At 36.1% G+C, this 19,165-nt stretch overlaps 1 protein-coding gene across 5 annotated transcripts in view; it reads right to left on the reverse strand.

Annotated features, from left to right (window-relative positions):
• Positions 1-19,165, reverse strand: part of C8H8orf34 (chromosome 8 C8orf34 homolog) — a 493,915-nt gene that overhangs the window by 98,020 nt on the left and 376,730 nt on the right. For all 5 annotated transcript variants that reach the window (XM_071068138.1, XM_071068137.1, XM_071068134.1 and 2 more), the window contains 2 exons: positions 11,923-12,008; positions 263-339 (listed from right to left, as the gene is read on the reverse strand). In XM_071068138.1, coding sequence (XP_070924239.1) covers positions 263-339; positions 11,923-12,008 — 163 coding nt within the window. The remainder of the gene's footprint in view (positions 1-262; positions 340-11,922; positions 12,009-19,165) is intronic.

Genomic DNA, 19,165 nt, shown 5'->3' on the forward strand with positions numbered 1-19,165 from the left:
ATAGTTAAACTTACTGAAGTTTAACATGGCAGCTCATAACCTTTTAGCGTGCTCACATGCACAACAAGCAAGCAGCTAATAACATCAGAACTTCAGTTTTCTCATCTAGTTCAAGTCTTCTTCCCCAACTGTTGAAACAACTTAGAACAGCCTAATTAACCAGTAAGAAAGTTGGCTTTATTATATTTTATTTAGATTTTCCTATTAGTAATTTAAATTAGTTTTAGCAATTAAAAAAAAATAAGTCAATGAATATACTTACAGGTCCTGTTAGTTTAGATGCTTTCTCAAATTCGTCACCCTCCTCCATTAGTGCTTCTTCAGTCCCAGGTAAGGAATCTATTTTTATTTTTAAAAAATGAATAAATTACAGTCACATATTGCTTATTAATTCTCTGATATATAAAACTGTTGTGATAATAAAATGACAGAATTTGTTGTTGAAAAAATCATATTGTTTGTGAGTTAAAGTAGAACATGAAATAATATTTAACTTAAAAACAACTCATGAAAAATGATAAGTATTTTCAATCTAGAAGGGCACAATAATGTCAGGAATGTGCAAGAACCACAGTTATCTTAGTTATACAAATAAAGCAAGATATTTTGGCATATTATCCAGCTAATTGTTGGAACATAATTATATTTAATGTCCTTTTTCTTTTTTATAATTTTAAAATTATTTGTTTTATCTATCAGTTGTCTCCTTTTGGGGGTTACACAATCTGAGTACTATTTTGTGCTCTCTCTTTCAGATGGAATGGAACGTTCTGAAAAAAGTTCAGAGAAAGGTGGATATTATTAAATGGTGATTGGTTTTCCATTTCAATGTATGAAGCAAGAAGTTGCAATTACTTAGCCTGAATTGAATACATTGATGGGTGAGTGAGTAGTGGCTTTCAAATATGTGGAAAAAAATCAGCACAGATCCATAATCATAGCTTTTGAATCATGGAGCTCTCTCTATCTCTGATAACTCAGAATTTTACATTCAAGGAGACAAGTTTCTAAATTCTGGGGCACATAGTTTATGTAGATGTAAATGCGGATTTTGTTTTAGAACACAGAATACCTTCCACCGTAAAACTGACTTCAGGAGAAACACATCGTTCTCAAGTTGTAGGTGAATTTAAGGATTTTAAATCTACCTTTCCTAACAGAACATAGATATTAAAAATAAGCAAGTTTTAGTGGATAAAATCAGGAGAGACAAATGAGAATTATACCAAATGCAAAACTATTAATCCACTTGTAAAGAATACATGAATCTCTAGCTCCCAAAACCCAATTGTAAAGGTGACAATAAATTTGTTAAATTAGGATGTAAATTAAGCATAATTTAAGTCCTTCAAAACTGAATTATATTCTGCAGAACTGTGAGCAAATGCTACTATAATTTTAGTATTCACTCAGTATGTTTCCTGTTTTGTTTGTGTATTGAAGTTCTTATTTGAGTAATCTATTGATTTAATAAATAACATTAAAATGTTCTATTCTACATTACGAAGAAAATTATTTCCATATATAGGACAATAAAATCCACCTTCTCATGGATTTGCTAATTTTTTTAAAGTTAGAAACACTATAAATGAGTTCTCAAGCTCTTCTCCACGAGTAGTTAATGGTTTTTAAGAGATGTCATTCTGCTTGATTATTTATGTATTCATTCTTTCATTCATACATTTACTGTATTTGTATATTTGTGTATTCATTTATTCAGCAAATACTATATGCCAAGCACTGCATTAGGTGCTTTCAAAAGAAGTTGAATATTTTCTGTGCACTTTCTTTCCTGAAATTTACTTGAACACATTTACAGGGCAGTATTAACTTTTTAACAAAGATGAACATTTATAAAGAGAAAGTATTAGTAACTTTGTATGATTTACATTTTGTTCAGTTTTGTTTCTGTTGAATTATCCCTGGTTATTGGTACCGTATCCACAAAGATCTATAATACAGTAATCTCCATTGAGCTTAGTATGAAGGGACAGCTATAAGTACTGCCAGAACATTTGAGAGTTTACATAACTACTGTTTTTGAAAGTTATGAAGTCAAATGGATACTGTCAAATAGCCCAAATCTAATAATAGGATACCAATCTAACAAGCTAGTAGGGACCAGAGATATCATGAAAGTAAAACCTTAGTGTTTAATGCTTGGAGCAGTAAATGCCATTGTTTATGTCTTCTAAGTGCATCGCTTATTAACAGTAACAGGTGAGTACATAAGTGCAAGCTATTTTGCTCTGTCTATTCCAGAGCAATTTCTTTTATGCATGATTTTCAAATGTAAGTAAATTTTTTTAGCTATTTAAAATCACCTATGGGTGAGTGGGAAATGAGTCCCTAAATTTGTCAAATATTACAGTTTATCTTATATCCTCATTTTAGAGAAGAAGAAACTGAAGCATGGAAAGATAAGGTAATTTTACCAGAAATCTAATAATCCGTGGCAGCAGTAGGACTAAAAATTCAGCCTGTGTGGTTGATTGGACATGTTGGTGGGAACCTAAAAATCTGTAGTTTATTGCAGTGCTTAGCTACATCCAACTTTTTTCAGCCATTATTTTTACTTTTGCTGCTTGTGTCACAACAGACTTTTTTTATGCACAGTTATACCTATTTATAGAAATATTTATGCTTGCCGAGCCAAGTTCAATGTGGATGCACAGTTGACACAAACTGTCAACTTTATAGCACTTTCAGATAATGCCAATGCTATTCAATTATTGGATCTAGTCATTTGACTAACTTAAGTAGAAAAGAATGTACTAAATCAGAAACTCATATTCTGGAATTTGCAGATTAGGCATACTAATAATTGAATGTGAAGAATGCAGGATTAGGCATTTCAAGAAAGGAGCTTAAAGTATAATCTGCAACACATTCTTGATACATTATTTAATTTCTCCGGAAATTTGAGTCCTTATAATACTCAGTAATTATGTAAATGAGATTGCTGAAGGATATATACAGGTAAAGATTGGTAAGTTGGAGTTATTTTGATAAAATTTAAAAAATTATTGGCAACTAATTAAATAGTGTCTGTCTTGTGCCTGGTTTTGTATGGGGCATGATAAGTAACGTAAGAAAACTTCAAGAAGCATATAATCCAATGGAAGTAGGAGAAACAAACACAGAAGAAGCAATTCAAAACAATTTGGGAATGAGAGAAAGAAAATATCAGAGAGACTTTACATGATCTTACAGCAGATGATCTAAATAGGCAGAGAAGGGAGAGAAAAGGCCTTATTGCTAGTCAGGGAAGGATGGCGTAAGTGAAGATACACATGCAAGAATATCTACGAGCAGAAACCAGACTGACTCCAGAAGCTGTGCGAGTGTCAACGAATGGCCAGCCTGGGGCCTCCATGTTGCTAGTGACACATTACTTAATGTTCATTATCAGGGTTAAATGTCTATCATAAGAACATGCCATGTCATCACCACAGATGTGAGTATGTATTAACTATGGCCATTTCTTTGTATTACGCTACATTAACATTGGTTTATGTTCCCTTAGCAGTTTTTAAAAAAATATTTATTACCTAATATTTGACATATAAAAATACAACATCTGTAAAACATTTATATAAATATAACATGCAAAATATATCACAGCTATTATTATATGTGATATATTTAAATTACAAATTACAATGACAAAATAAACACCCCAAACCCACCACTTAATAATTAGGGCATTTTCAATAACCTTCATATATGTGTGGGCTCCTTCCTTACCCCATCACCCAGTCTCCCCATACCCTTGAGAATAACCAATATTTTGTGTTTGTCATTCCCTTCTTTAAATATAGTTTTGTCACTTATGTTTTCCTAAAGAATGTATTGGCTAGATTTGCTTTTTGGAGCTTTATTAAAATGGCATTCTGTGACTTGCTCTTGTTCAAGAAGCATTAGGCTTTTAAAACTCATTTAATGGTGAGCTGCAACTTGCTTATACCAGACTGGGAGAACCAACTACCATTTCAGTTTGGCTGCTGGAAATCAGTCACAGTGGGAGTATTCACACCATGGAAATCATCAATCTCTACAAATCAGGGCTTTCTTTTTTCAGGAAAACAATTGTTCTACATTTACACACTAGAAATCTGAATGCCTTTCAACTACATACAGGGGATCTATTTGTACGTCACTGATTTTATCCATTGCTTGTATGTAGTTGAAACGCATTCAGGTTTCTACTGCGTAAAAAAATTTCATAATTTATCCATTTCCCTGTCTATGAACATACTAACAAGGGTTGTTCATATTTCATGCTATATGAAACTTGTTTCTCTAAAGCATTTACCTAGAAATGGAGTTTTTAGGTTTTAGATTATATAAATGCTCAAGATTTTAAGATAATGGAAAACTTTTCAAAAACTCATATACCTGTAATATACGAGTTTCTTTTTACCTATGACTTCACCAGAACTTAGTTTTGTCAGTTTTCTTAATCAATGCCAATCAAAAGCTTGTAAAAGAAAAAGGATTGTATCTCTCCATGGTCTTAATTTGCTTTTCCACGATCACTAAGGTAGTTTAAGTATTTTTCATCAGCTTGTTGGCCTTTTGTGTTTCCTCTCTGTAAAATATATATTCATAATTGTTACTTATTTTTCTATTGATGTGTTGATTTTTTATTTATTAAATTGTAGGTGTTCTTCATATTCTGAATATTAATCTTTGATCAGTGGCAATTACATTGCAAATATGTTTCCCTATTTGTGGCTTTTTTTTGGGCATCTTTTTTTAATTTTTAATTTTTTTAATAGGTTTTTGGGGAACAGGTGGTGTTTGGTTACATGAATAAGCTATTTAGTGGTGATTTCTGAGATTTTGGTGCACCCATCACCGGAGCAGTGTACACTGTACTCAATGTGTAGTCTTTTATCCCTCGCCACCCCCACCCTTTCCCCCAAGTCCCCAAAGTCCAATATATCATTCTTAAGCCTTTTCATCCTCATAGCTTAGCTCCCACATATAAGTGAGAACATATGATATTTGGTTTTCCATTCCTGAGTTACTCCACTTAGAATAATAGTCTCCAATTCTGTCCAGGTTGCTGTAAAAGCCATTATTTTGTTCCTTTTTAAGGTTGAGTAGTATTCCACTATATATATATATATCACTTTTTTTAATCCACTCATTGAGGAGCATTTGGGCTGCTTCCATATTTTTGAAATTTCAAATTGTGCTGCTATAAACATTTATGTGCAAATATCTTTTTCGTATAATGACTTCTTTTCATCTGGGTGGATACCTAGTAACAGGATTGCTGGATCAAATGGTAGATCTTCTTTTAGTTATTTAAGGAATCTCCACACTGTTTTCCAGAGTGGTTGTACTAGTTTACATTCCCATCAACAGTGTAAAAGTGTTCCTTTTTACCACATCCACACCAACATCTATTATTTTTTGATTTTTTTACTATGGCCATTCTTGCAGGAGTGAGGTGGTGTCACATTGTGGTTTCGATTTGCATTTCCCTGATCATTAGTGATGTTGAGCATTTTTCCATATGCTTTTTGGCCACTCATATATCCTCTTGAGAAACGTCTATTCATGTCCTTAGCCCACTTTTTGATAGGATTGTTAGTTTTTTTCTTGCTGATTTGAGTTCTTTGTATTATAGATTCTGGATATTAGTCCTTTGTCAGAAGTATAGATTATGAAGATTTTCTCCCACTCTGCGTTTTCTGCTTACTCTACTGATTATTTATTTGACTGTGCAGAAGTTTTTTAGTTCAATTAAGTCCCATCTATTTATCTTTGTTTTTGTTGCACTTGCTTTTGGATTCTTGGTCATGAAGCCTTTACCTAAGCTAATGTCTGGAAGGGTTTTTTCTGATGTTATCTTCTAGAATTTTTATGGTTTCAGTTCTTAAATTTAAGTCCTTGATCCATTTTGAGTTGATTTTTGTGTAAGATGAGAGATGAGGATCCAGTTTCATTCTTCTACATGTGGCTTGCCAATTATCCCAGCACCATTTGTTGAATAGGGTGTCCCTTCCCCACTTTATATATTTTTTGCTTTGTTGAAGATCAGTTTTCTGTAAGTATTTGGGTTTATTTCTGGGTTCCTCTATTCTGTTCCAGTGGTCTATGTGCCTATTTTTATAATAGTACTATGCTGTTTTGGTGACTATGGCCTTATAGTATAGTTTGAACTCAGGTAATGTGATTCCTCCAGATTTGTTCTTTTCACCTAGGACAGCTTTAGCTATGCAGGTTCTTTTTTGGTTCCATATGAATTTTAAGATTGTCTTTTCTAGTTCTGTGAAGAATGATGGTGATATTTTGATGGGAATTTCATTGAATTTATAGATTGCTTTTGGCAGTATGGTCATTCTCATAATATTGATTCTACCCGTCCATGAGTATGGGAAGTATTTCCATTTGTTTGTGTGGTCTATAATTTCGTTCAGCAGTGTTTTGTGGTTTTCCTTGTAGAGGTCTTTCATGTCCTTGGTTAGTTATATTCCTAAGTATTTTTTTTTTTACAGATATTATGGAAAGGCTTGAGTTCTTGACTCGATTCTCAGTGTGGTCGCTGTTGGTATACAACAGAGCTACTGATATGTGTACATTAATTTTGTATCCTGAAACTTTGCTGAATTCATTTACCAGTTCTAGGAGCTTTTTGGATGAGTCTTTAGAGTTTTCTAGGTATATAATCATATCATCAGCAAACAGTGACAGTTTGACTTCCTCTTCACTGATCTGGATGCCCTTTATTCCTTCTCTTGTCTGATTGCTCTGGCTGGGACTTCCAGTACTATGTGAATAGAAGTGGTGAAAGTGGGCATCTTTGTCTTCTTTCAGTTATCAGGGAGAATGCTTTCAATTTTTCCCTGTTCAGTATAATGCTGGCTGTGGGTTTTTTATAGATGGCTTTTTTACCTTAAGGTATGAACCTTCTATAACAATTTTGCTGAGGGTTTTAATCCTAAAGGGATGCTGGATTTTGTCTGATGCTTTTTCTGCCTTTATTGAGATGATTATGTGATTTTTGTTTTTAATTCTGTTTATGTGCTATGCTACATTTATTGACTTGCATATGTTAAACTATCCCTGCATCCAAGGTATGAAACCCACTTGATCCTGGTGGATTATCTTTTTGATACTCTGTTGGATTTGGTTTACTAGCATTTTGTGAGGATGTTTGCATGTATGTTCAAGGAGTCTGGTCTATAGTTTTCTTTCTGTGTTATGTCCTTCCCTGGTTTTGGCATTAGGGTAATATTGGCTTCATAAAATGATTTAGAAAGGATTACCTCTTTCTCTATCTTTTGAAATAGTGCCAATTCTTCTTTGAATTGTCTGATAGAATTCAGCTGTGAATTCATCTGGTCCCTAACTTATTTTTGTTGGCAATTTTTTATTACTATTTCAATCTCACTGCTTGTTATTGGTCTGTTTAGAGATTCTATATCATCCTGGTTTAATCTAGAAGGGTTGTATATTTCCAGGAATTTATCCATCTCCTCTAGGTTTTCCAGTTTATATGTGTAAAGATGTTCATAGTAGCCTTTAATAATCTATGTGTTTCTGTGGTATCAGTAGTAATATCTCCTGTTTCATTTCTAATATAGCTTGTTTGCATCTTCTTTCTTCTTTTCTTGGTTAATCTTACTATATTTATCTTTTCAAAAACCAATTTTTTCTTTCATCTATCTTTTGTAATATTTTTGTTTCAGTTTCTTTTAGTTCTCCTCTGATCTTTGTTATTTCTTTTCTTCTTCTGGGTTTGGATAGTTCTTGTTTCTCCAGTCCCAGGAGGTATGACATTAGATTATCTGTTTGTGCTCTTTCAGACTTTTTGATGTAGGCATTTAATGCTATGAACTTTCCTCTTAGCACTACTTTTACTGTATCCCAGAGGTTTTGATAGGTTGTGTTACTGTTATTGTTCAGTTCAAAGAACTTTTTAATTTCCATCTTGATTTCCTTGTTGATCCCATGATCATTGAGGAGCAGGTTATTTAATTTCCATGTATTTGCATGGTTTTGCAGCTTCTTTTTGGATTTGATTTCCAATTTTATTCCAGTGTGGTCTCAGAGAGTACTTGATATAATTTTGATTTTCTTAAATTTAATGAGACTTGTTGTGTGGCCTATCATATGGTTTATTTTGGGGAATATTTCATGTGCTGATGAATAGAATGTATATTCTGCAGTTGTTGGGTAGACTGTTTGGTAAATATCTGTCAAGTTTAGGTCCATTGTTTCTTTGTTGACTTTCTGTCTGGATGACCTGTCTAGTGCTGTCAGTGGAGTATTCAAGTCCCCCACTATTATTGTGTTGCCATCTATCTCATTTCTTAGATCTAGTGGTAATTGTTTTATAAATTTGGAAGCTCCAGTGTTAGGCATATATATATATTTAGGATTGTGACATTTTCCTGTTGAACTAGTCCTTTTATCATTATATAATGTTCCACTTTGTTTATTTTTAACTGCTGTTGCTTTAAAGTTTGTTTCATCTGATATAAAAATACCTACTCCTACTTGCTTTTGGTGTCCATTTGCATGGAATACCTTTTTCTACCCCTTTACCTTAAGTTGATATGAGTCCTTATGTGTTAGGCGAGTCTCCTGAAGACAGCAGAAACTTGGCTGGTGAATTCTTATCCATTTTGCCATTCTGTGTATTTTAAGTGGAGCATTTAGGCCATTTACATTCAATGTTAGTATAGAGATGTGAGGTAGTATTCTATTCTTTGTGCTGTGTGTTGCCTGAATACCCAAGTTTTTTTTTTCACTGTGTTATTGTTATATGAGTCCTGTGAGATTTATGCTTTAAAGAGGTTCTACTTTGGTGTATTTCAATGATTTGTTCAGGGTTTAGAGTTCCTTCTAGAAGTTCTTGTATTGCTGACTTGGGAGTGGCAAATTCTTTCAGCATTTATTTGTCTGGAAAAGACTGTGTCTTTCCTTCATTTATGAAGCTTAGTTTCTCTGAATATAACATTCTTGGGTAACAATTGTTTTGTTTAAGGAGGCTAAAAATGGGTCCCCAATCCCTTCTGGCTTGGGTTTCTGTTGAGAAATCTGCTGTTAATCTGATAGGTTTTCCTTTATAGGTTACCTGATGCTTTTGCCTCAAAGCTCTTAAGATTTTTTCCTTCGTCTTGACTTTAGATAAACTGATGACTATGTGCGTAGGCAATGATCTTTTTGCAACGAATTTCCCAGGTGTTCTTTGAGCTTCTTGTATTCAGAGTTCTAGATCTCTACCAAGGCTAGGGAAATTTTCCTTGATTATTCCCTCAAATATGTTTTCCAAACTTTTAGATTTCTCTTCTTCCTCAGGAACATCAACTATTCTTAGGTTTGGACATTTAACACAGTCCCACACTTCTTGGAGGCTTTGTTCATTGGAGGCTTTGTTCATGTTTTTAAAATTCTTTTTTCTTTGTCTTTGATGGATTGGGTAAATTGAAAAACCTTGTCTTTGAGCTCTGGAGTTGTTTCTTCTGCTTTTTAATTTGATTGCTGATACCTTCCAGTGTATTTTGCATTTCTCTAAGTGTGTCTTTGACTGCCAGAAGTTCTGATTATTTTTATTTATGCTACCTATTTCACTGAAGAGTTTTCATTTCATATCCTGAATTATGTTTTTGATTTATGTAAGTTGGACTCACCTTTCTGTGATGCCTGCTTGATTAGCTTAATATTCAATCTTCTGAATTCTTTTTCTGGCAATTCAGATTTCCTCTTGATTTGAATCCATTGCTGGTAAGCTTGTATGATCTTTTGGGGGTATTAACCTCGCTTTTTCATATTACCAGAATTGTTTTACTGGTTCCTTCTAATTTGCGCAGACTATGTTAGAAGGAAGATGTAGGATTCAAGAACTGCTGTTAAGATTCTTTTGTCCCTTAGTGTGTTCCCTTGATGTTGTGTTCTCCCCATTCCCCTAGGAATGAGGCTTCTTGAGAGTTGAACTGTAGTGATTGTTTTAGCTCTTCTGGGTCTAGTCATCCAGTGGAGCTACCGGGCTCTGGGCTGGTACTGGGGAGGGTCTGCAAAGAGTCCTGTGATGTGATCAGTCTTCAGGTCTTGCAGCTGTGGATACCACCACCTGCCCTGGAGGAGGTAGCAGGGGAGTGAAGTGGACTCTGTAAGGGACTTTGGTTATGTTTTTGTTTGGTGTGCTGGTTTTGTGTTGGTTGGCCTCCAGCCAGGAAGTAGTGCTTTCAAGAATGCATTGGCCCTATGAGGAGGATGCAAACCCGCCCTAGGAACACTTGGTTAAGTATTCAGGTTTCTCAGGTGGTGGGGAGGGCCATAGAGTTCCCAAGAGATTATGTCCTTTGTCTTTGGCTACCACAGCAGGTAAAGAAAGACCACCAGGTGGGAGCAGAGATAGGTGTGTCTGAGCTCAGCCTCTTCTTGTGTGGGACTTGCTGTTTCTGCTGTGGGGGATGGGAGTGTGGTTCTCAGTCCAATGGGGTTATATTCCCAGGGAGATGATGGCTGCCTCTGCTGAGTCATACAGGTTGCCGAGGAAGTAGGGGAAGGCCAGCAGTCACAGGCTTCACCCAGTTCCAAGGCAGCCCATAGTCCTAAAGGCTGGTCTCACACCCACTGTGCCGCCTCAACAGCAGTGAGTTTATTTCCAGGCAACAAGTGATCAGGGCTGAGAACTTGCCCCAGACCATGAGTCTCCTCATCTAGAAAGTAAGAAGACTCACAAACTTTTGCATCTCAGGGAGCCTGCAGTGGTGGTCCATTTCCTTCAAATAGTCTGTGGATTCTCTCGGCTTTCTTGGTATGTTCCTGCGGTACTTCTTGCAGCAAAAGTTCATGATGTGAGTCTCCACATACTGTTCTGTCTGTCCTAGTGGGAGCTGCAATCTGGTCCTGCCTCCTGTCACCATCTTAATCTTGAGCGTCTTTGGGCATCTTTTGATAAACATGAGTTTTTAATTTTCTACAGTTGAATGTTCCAATTATTTCTTTTATGGCTGGAGATGTTTTTGTACTGTTGAAGAGGTCCTTCTCAATCCAGGTGTAAGAAAAATACTTTCCTATAGTCTATCTTCTAACTAACCAGGTTGAATATATGGACTGTGTTTTGCTCTTACGCTGACTGATGAAGATGTGATGTACCTTAGATGGCACTGGAGTGACATTACCTGTACTTATTTACATATACAACAAACATTTTGAATTGCTCTGATATTAAGTTTGTTTGCTAAGTTAAGGAATTTCCATTTTGTACTATAGAAAATGGAAATGAAATAAGCAGCTTTATTTTCAGAAAAACAATGAACCAAAGAGGGGTGAGATTGTCCAAGGAGGGCCAAGAAGGGAGTTATACTTGATGGAGAAAGAGGGAAAAGACATAGACCAGGCAATATTAGGGCAAATACAAAGGAGGCTGACTCTGGGAGGAAATTCTGAAGTGACATTGACATAAATGGAGACCAATTTAAAACAGGGCTGGGAGAGAGGGAGTATGATATTGTCAAGTATGATATTGACATTTCTGCCCAAGAAGAATGACTGGATCAATGACGTGAGAATGGGAGCAGCGGGTATAGCAAGTGACAAGGGGCAGAGAAACAGTTTCATTTTCTAGAAATCCAGCTGACAACGTGGATTTCTAAAGTTTGAATTAGTGACATAATTTAGGGAGTAGCCAACTTACAGTTGATCTGTTTGAACCTTAAACAGAACAGGGGCATAAAGAGATTACTCTTCAGAATCCACACTTCTCAATTCCTTCTATCCTTTGCTCTTATCCTGACACAAACAGCCCCAAGGAGTGTGCCAGTGGTAGATACGTGACCTGCAGCTACAGTGAATTCACGCAAAGGAAGATTTCTGGTTTACTTTTTTCCTTTATTTCTTTAATGTTTAAGTGCCACTAGAACTGCAATAAATATTGTTGAACTTAAAACTTACCGAATGAATCTGGGATTTTTTCATCTGGAGAATGAAGCATTGGTAGTGACTCTTCTGTCCTTTCTTCCAGATTGTCTCCTTGAAGCCTAAATAATTAAAAATGGTCATTGAAACATCTCATAATGTTAAATTGTGAAGTGTGAACTATGCACCATGGGGAACATGGCTGTGAACTTCAAGATTCTAAACTCAGATATGCATGTTCAAAATAGAAATATAAGTTCACTAAAGCCATTTTAATATAAGATTTTTGCTATTCTAACCATTAAGGAGAAGTCTTCTATATTTCCTGTTATATACCTGCTATACATGCCAGGATTTATCTAGGTAGAATCTGCTTTTCTTCTCAGTCTGATCGTAGAAAAGTTTAGAAGCACATATTTTCACTTAAACCCCAAATGGGAATTGAGTGGAAGGAAAACAAGAGGCCACACAGTGTGCTCGCCTAGCATCAGGGTCTGGGAGTCATAAAAGGGTTTTCTTGATTCCACAGAGGTTTATCAAACACAGTCTTCCAAATCAACCAACCTAAGCTTTAAGACCTGTGGGTCGAGATATGTATCAGCAGTGGAGGTAAAGATTCCTAAGGTGTGACTGCCCAGGCTTCTCATAGACACTGAGCCTTCCTCAGAGAGAACAATAAATACAGGCATAATTTATAACTATACTGGATTGCTTCAAATGTTATAATGTTATATAAGTTGTAATTTTTATAAATGTTATAATTCTCAGCCATTTTATATCTTTGCTTTTATACACCACAGCAGAATCTCATATAATTTGCTTTTTGACTTTTACAAATTCAATCATATATGCATATCTCTTGATCTTCTGTGTAATTACAATGTGAATTATATATGCACCATAATTTTTATAATATTAAATTCTGCACATCCCTCTATTATACATTTATACTTACTTATTACCTTCTGTATATGAAATCACACTTACTGTATTGTATAAGAAAATTAAACAATTCTCAAGGGGAATTTCCTGAAAGTTGTAACATTTTTTGCTAAACTTTGTATGGTTTTGTACTTTTAATTAATTTTTTAATTAATTTTGTAAAAAGGCCACTTTTAAATAAATAAATTAGCCACATATTTTTCAAATATTCTCTACTTTTTATTATATTCCCTTTGGATAATCAATTTCAGTATTCAGCAATATCAAATATTCTGTTGTGGGCTCTCTTTGTCCAGGACCATTCTATCAAAATCATATCAAAGAGAGAAGGTACGGAGATGCATTAAATATTAAAAGGTATGAGTAAAAATTATTATTGAAAATTCACAATGAACTCCAACACATTGGGATATTTAATATTAAGTTAAAACCCCAGGCCAGGTGTGGTGGCTCACTCCTGTAATTTCAGCACTTTGGGAGGCTAAAGCAGGCAGATCGGTTAAGGTCAGGAGTTCAAGTCTGCAGTGAGCCATGATCACGCCACTGCACTCCAACTGGGGTGACAGAGTGAGCGCCCCTGTCTCTAAAAAAAGTAATTTTTTTTTTTAATCCTAAAAAGAAAATAAATCTCCAACAAAGACAGAAGGAAGCAAGATCTAAAAACAGTGCTGTAATTTTTGTTTGCTTGTTGTATTCATCAATAAAACAAAATATTTATTTAGCACTTATTAATATGCTCAAGCATAAGCCAAATGTCATAGAGATGCAAAGAAATTATAACTGTCCCTGATAGGCTTTAATATATCTTAGTGGAAGAGACCAATGGCTATGGACAAAAACTCAACAAATTGGGTGGCCTTGCAGCTGGCTTGTCCTTGTCCACACAGTGCCCTCCAGATACCTTAAGAGCTGAGTTTACCATGACTTGGCACCAATTCCATTGCGGAATGCTTCACAGCCCTGCCATCCTCGAGTGCTCTGCCAATGTTTCCCAAGCTGTAATCCACACAGCACCACTTCTGTAAGAGGTTAATGGGTACTGTGCAAACAAGGGGTGTGTGGGCAAGTCCGGGAAATACAGTCTAAATAAAAGTTAAATTGTTTTTTGTTTTTTTACCATAAGAGTTTTACTCATACTCCCAAAACTTTTTGCTTTGCTTTCTAAAACTCCTTTTCCATATTAAACAAACTCCCTTATATTTTCAGCCCCTAAACAGAATGTTGGCTGCTCGTCGTTTTCATATTGGAAAGTCTCCCCTAAGAATATCACATCCCTTTTCTCTAAGACTCTTCCAGTACCTCCTCTCCCGGGGAGGCTGCCTGACCCAGCAACCTGAGATAGCACATGATTATGTATAACTTTCTTCTCTCTGTCTGCAACAACTTGGGTCAGGCTTGGAATTTTCTTCTTCAACTCAAGTGTTATTATTATCCTGAGTGATTTTGATATTCATGTGTATCTACCTGCTAATGTTAAAGTCCCTTGACCTCCTCACATTTGGAGATCTTCCCTTCCACTTCACCTTCCTTAACCTAAGGACAGACTTGGAATTGCTTCACGGCAGAAATCTGTAAGCCCCGTGTTCTGGTCTCCGAAAACAAACTCACCTCCTTCAGGCTCTTTCACAGTGTCACTCTCCTTAATACTTTCCATCCAACCAAATATTAACAAACCTCCATTTCCCTATTCTTTCCCCTGAGTATCAGGGAATGTCCCCTCCTGCTTCCTTGCCTTCCCTGCTCAGTTGGGACTCATTGTCTCAGCTACTCTGCACCCCTGTCCTCTGTCACTCCTGCAAAGGCAGACTTCAAGCCTATATTCACCTACCGTTTTTCCTGCACATGTGCTACTGAACAATACTCGAGAAAATCATCATTCTAGGATTGGTGACTATAAATCAGTGATCTCTAACTTTAAACTTGAACTTCTTGGTTGTCTTTCTTTTTTCCATTCCTTTGAAAGTATTTTCAAAAATCTTGCCATCAGTTCTCCTCTGTGTCACCCAGAACAATGATGTAATCAGGAGTACAGGCCTCATCTTGCCCTCACACACCACCTCCAGAATTATCTTCACCCTGATCTGTATTCACCACCTTTCCAATGCACAGAGCACAGGAGGCCCTGTCTCCTGTGTAAGGCTGAGATTATCCATTATGCTGGAAAGATTAGGATCTCAATGTCTCATCAACCTATTTTATCCACTGTCACCCCACCACCAGTATTTTTTCTGTTTTTTTCCACTATCATTTCTCACAGCATATGAACAAGCTCACTTTTCTTTCAGTCTTTAAAAAAAAAAAAAAAAAAAAAAACCCACAAAAATAAAATACCTCCCTTAATTATGTAAAATAACTAGCTGTTTCCTTTTCATGCTCAATCCTCTTTGAGCCAAACTCCCATATTTTTCATTCAATGCCTTTACATCCACGGTTTTTATTCACCCCTCAACCTATTTTAATTTGGTTTGTGCCTCCACCACAAGAAAACAGCTTATGGCGACTGCCTGACCTCCTAATTGCCTTGCACAATGGGAAATTTGCAGCCCTTGTCTTTATTTGACCTTGTGGTCAAATAGATGTATTAATATCTATTTGTTCTTAAGGCAGTCACTGCTTTTCTTCTGTGGCCCTTGTCTCTCCTGCATATCTGACTACCATTTCTCAGTCTCTTTTAAAGGCTTTCTCTCTTTGTAAACCCATAAATATTATATTTTCCCTCAGCTCTATCCAAGGCCCTCCTTTTCCAATTCTAATCATCTCCCTGAATCATCTCATCCACTTTGATAGCTTTTTTAAGTTCATATAGGTTGAGAAATTTTAAATCTTTATCTTAAACCATCAGCTCAAGACTGGCATACCCAAATTCTTATAGGACATATTACTTGTATGCAAGATAAGCTCCTCAAAGGCAACATGTCCAAAAGCAAACTCATCTTCGGAATCACTTTGCCTCTCATTGCACATGGCTAACCAATCTGTCTTGCTGAATCTACTTCTTAAAGAAATGTCTCGAATCCATCACTTCTTTATAGTACTGCCATAGTGTGACTTCTTATCTTGATTTGTCTGGATTATTGTGTAGTTTCCTTACAGACAGCCATACTTAGAAACCCCTTTTCCATATGGCTACTAGAATGTCCAAAACACAAATCCAGCCATATTTTTCTCATATTTTAAATATTTTAGAGCAAGAGGTCTTAACATTATATTCATGTTAACATTATACTCATGTTAAGACATGGGTATACTCATGTTGCTCTAAATATTTTATGAGTATAATGTTAAGACATCTTGCTTTAAAATAAAGCATGAGAATATTATGGCTAGATTGGTGAGCAAGCGGTCTTAACATGAGTATATAATCACAATAGTTCACAGTGAATGGAATGAAGAGTTGTGGGTGGATGTGATCTTTTTTGGAGAGAGAGATACTAATTTTAGCCAGCTTCTCAAAATAATCCTTGACTCACAAGGATTTTAGAACTACCATTTTTATTGGCTTCTCATTACCTACAAGATGAGTTATGTCTCCTTAATAAGTCATTTGAGTCTCTATATTGCATAATCCCTACCTGTGTCTGCAAATTCATCTTCTTCGATCCTCCAGCATGGAATTTATACTCCACAAACTCCAAACTGCTTTTACTTTTTTCAGGAATTTTGTTATTAAGCCTCTGTGTCACTATACTATTACTTCTGGCAGGCTATATCTACACCTCCCCATGGCACCATCCCTCTGCATTTTACTATCTGGCTTGTTTCTAGGTTTTCATTCTAGATTATCCTCTTTTCTGAAGGTTTTCTTCCAAAAGTCTTACCACCTGTGCAAATCTTTACCACAGCTCTTACTTCAACTGTGATTTAATTATTTACGTGGATGTCTGTGTTTGCCAAAACACTGCAAGTGTCTTAAAGGAAAAGATTTTGTTTTTCCTATTTTTATGTAATTAAAGTCTAGTTTAGATAGAGCTTGGTACATTGTAAACTCTAAAAGAGATTTCTTAAGGTACTTCTTAGTGATTATTTCATCTTGGAGATAAAGAAAAGAAAATGTGGCCCAGCCCTATATTGGGGATTTTGTATAGAATACTATAGTATACTTATAACTATATTCCCTTGAAAAGTAGTAATAATTATGCTGCATATATTTAAGGTTATGCTCTTAGCCTGGTTCACCCTGTGCAGGGTGTGAGGCAGAGGCTTATGTGTGAGTGGTTGTTTGACCCGGGAGGCAGGAGTGAGGGACGTGAGTGTAAAACATGAAAGGAGGAAAGGCAACACAGCATGAGTCATTGAGCCAACCCCGGACAGGTGGCTGTTGCTCAACCCCACAAGAATTTTTGAGGAGCCTAATGAGGTGTGTCCACTTGAAGGATGAAAGGACAAAGCACTTATTCACAGGTTTCTGGTCAAGGGTGGGCCTTGGGCACTAAAATCCCTGAGCATTTGAGTTGCACATACATTTGTATTGAATAATTCCCATTGGCCATCCTGGGTCAGGAAATAAGATCTGAAAGAAACCAGGATGAGTCAAGATGCTGAACTTTGCATTTGCACAAAGTTGCTTGTCCCCACTTGAAGCATGGGAAGAAATAGTTGTCAAGAAGAGGTGAGGAAGAGAGTATTTGAAGTGGGATACAAGTGGGGCTGATAAAGACAGTAAACGTGATTGAATTTAAAATAATGGACTGAGATTGGATTTTATACTGGCCAGTGAGATCTTGCTAGAGGAAATGCTGTTATAAATATTAGTAAATTCCGTTCCAAAGTCTGTGTCATTAATCACCTTCCATTGACTTAATCTTAACAGTGAATGAGGCAATGAAAGTTTGTATCCACAGAGATTATTGTACCTATCACAGAGCCTATGATAGTACCTAGTACATGTGCATGATCAATAAATATTTTTTAAATAAATGTTGCTGAAAAGTTTCTGGCTCTTACAAGATAGACTTAAGGAAGATGGACTAGTCAAGAGAATAGAGGTCAGAGTTCGTTAAGAGGATTGGTTGCAATAGTAGTAGTTATAATTTTGCTTGCTTGGTGATGTTATGAGATCCAACTGATCCTGATGTTTCACTCTGTAAGAAAAAGCAAGGAGACTGAAAATAGTACCAAGTAGCAGCCAATTACTGGACTAAAAGGATCAATAAAGACACACAGCAGCCGAATCCATAATGAGGAGGGAGTTTTAAATAATATAAACAGTGAGAGAATGGATGGTGACTTGTGCTAATTTTTTTATACTTTAAAAACCCAAAACACCCAATAAGTTGATATAATTCCCTTAAAAAAATTCCCTGATGTTGAATGTCAATTCAGTTGAACCATGTGATAGATGAGAGAAGATTTAAATAACCAAATTAACAATTTTTTCCTGTTGGACTGAAATGGCATTCAGATTTCAGGTTCATGAGGAGTCATCCTTCCATATATTATCATGGAGAAGCACACACACTCATACACATATATAAAATACTTGTAATCTTCCCTGAGTACTTTCTGGAAGAAAACAATATCTAACTAAAGAGTAGACATTTGCCAAATGTTTTTTTGAATTGAGTACGAATTGAATACGTTGCAAGTAACAAACATCGAGATAGGTAAGATAAATTCAGATGCAATCTTGCAAACCAGAGGAACTAAACTTCGTGTAGCAGGAAGCTTTGAAAGTTTTCATTTATATGCCTCATATGGTAAAAGCAGTACTAAAAACATAATATTCATCTTTGTATTGGTGAAATCTAGGAGGGTATTTGGGGAGCTTTTGTGATAATCCAGCAAGAGTGATAATTCAGCAGAAGCATGGAGTAAAGGGTGTGTATGGAAAGTGCCCATGGTGGCCGAAGCAGTTTCAGGTGCTAAGGAGAGAGTAATAGGTAAAGCTGGCCAGCTTCCGTTCTCATGGAGATTACATTATGCCAACTAGAGACGATGAACAAACAAGAAAATATACAGAATCAGATGTTGATAAGAAATCTAGTTAAAATTAAAGGAAGGAAATGTAAAGCACAGAAGGCATATGAGGAGGGTCTGTGGGAGGGGCAGTGTACAACTTCATAGCGTGTGTCTGGGGAAGGCCTTCCTTGAAGGTGATCTGTGAGCCTAAACTTGAAGAAATGAGGGATTAAGTGACTTAGACCTCTGGAAAAGAGCATTACAGGAAGTGGGAATAGCAAAGAAAAATATATGGAGGCCAATGACCAGAGTGGCTTGAATGAGGGGAGGAGTGGGAGAATATGCCATCAGAGCGGTAGCTACGGCATTTGATGATGAATAATCCAGTTTTCTGATGACAGTGGGAAGCCACTGGAGAGTTTCAAAACATAGAAGTGAC

This window comes from Macaca nemestrina, chromosome 8 (assembly GCF_043159975.1).
Source record: "Macaca nemestrina isolate mMacNem1 chromosome 8, mMacNem.hap1, whole genome shotgun sequence".
Lineage (NCBI taxonomy): Eukaryota > Metazoa > Chordata > Mammalia > Primates > Cercopithecidae > Macaca > Macaca nemestrina.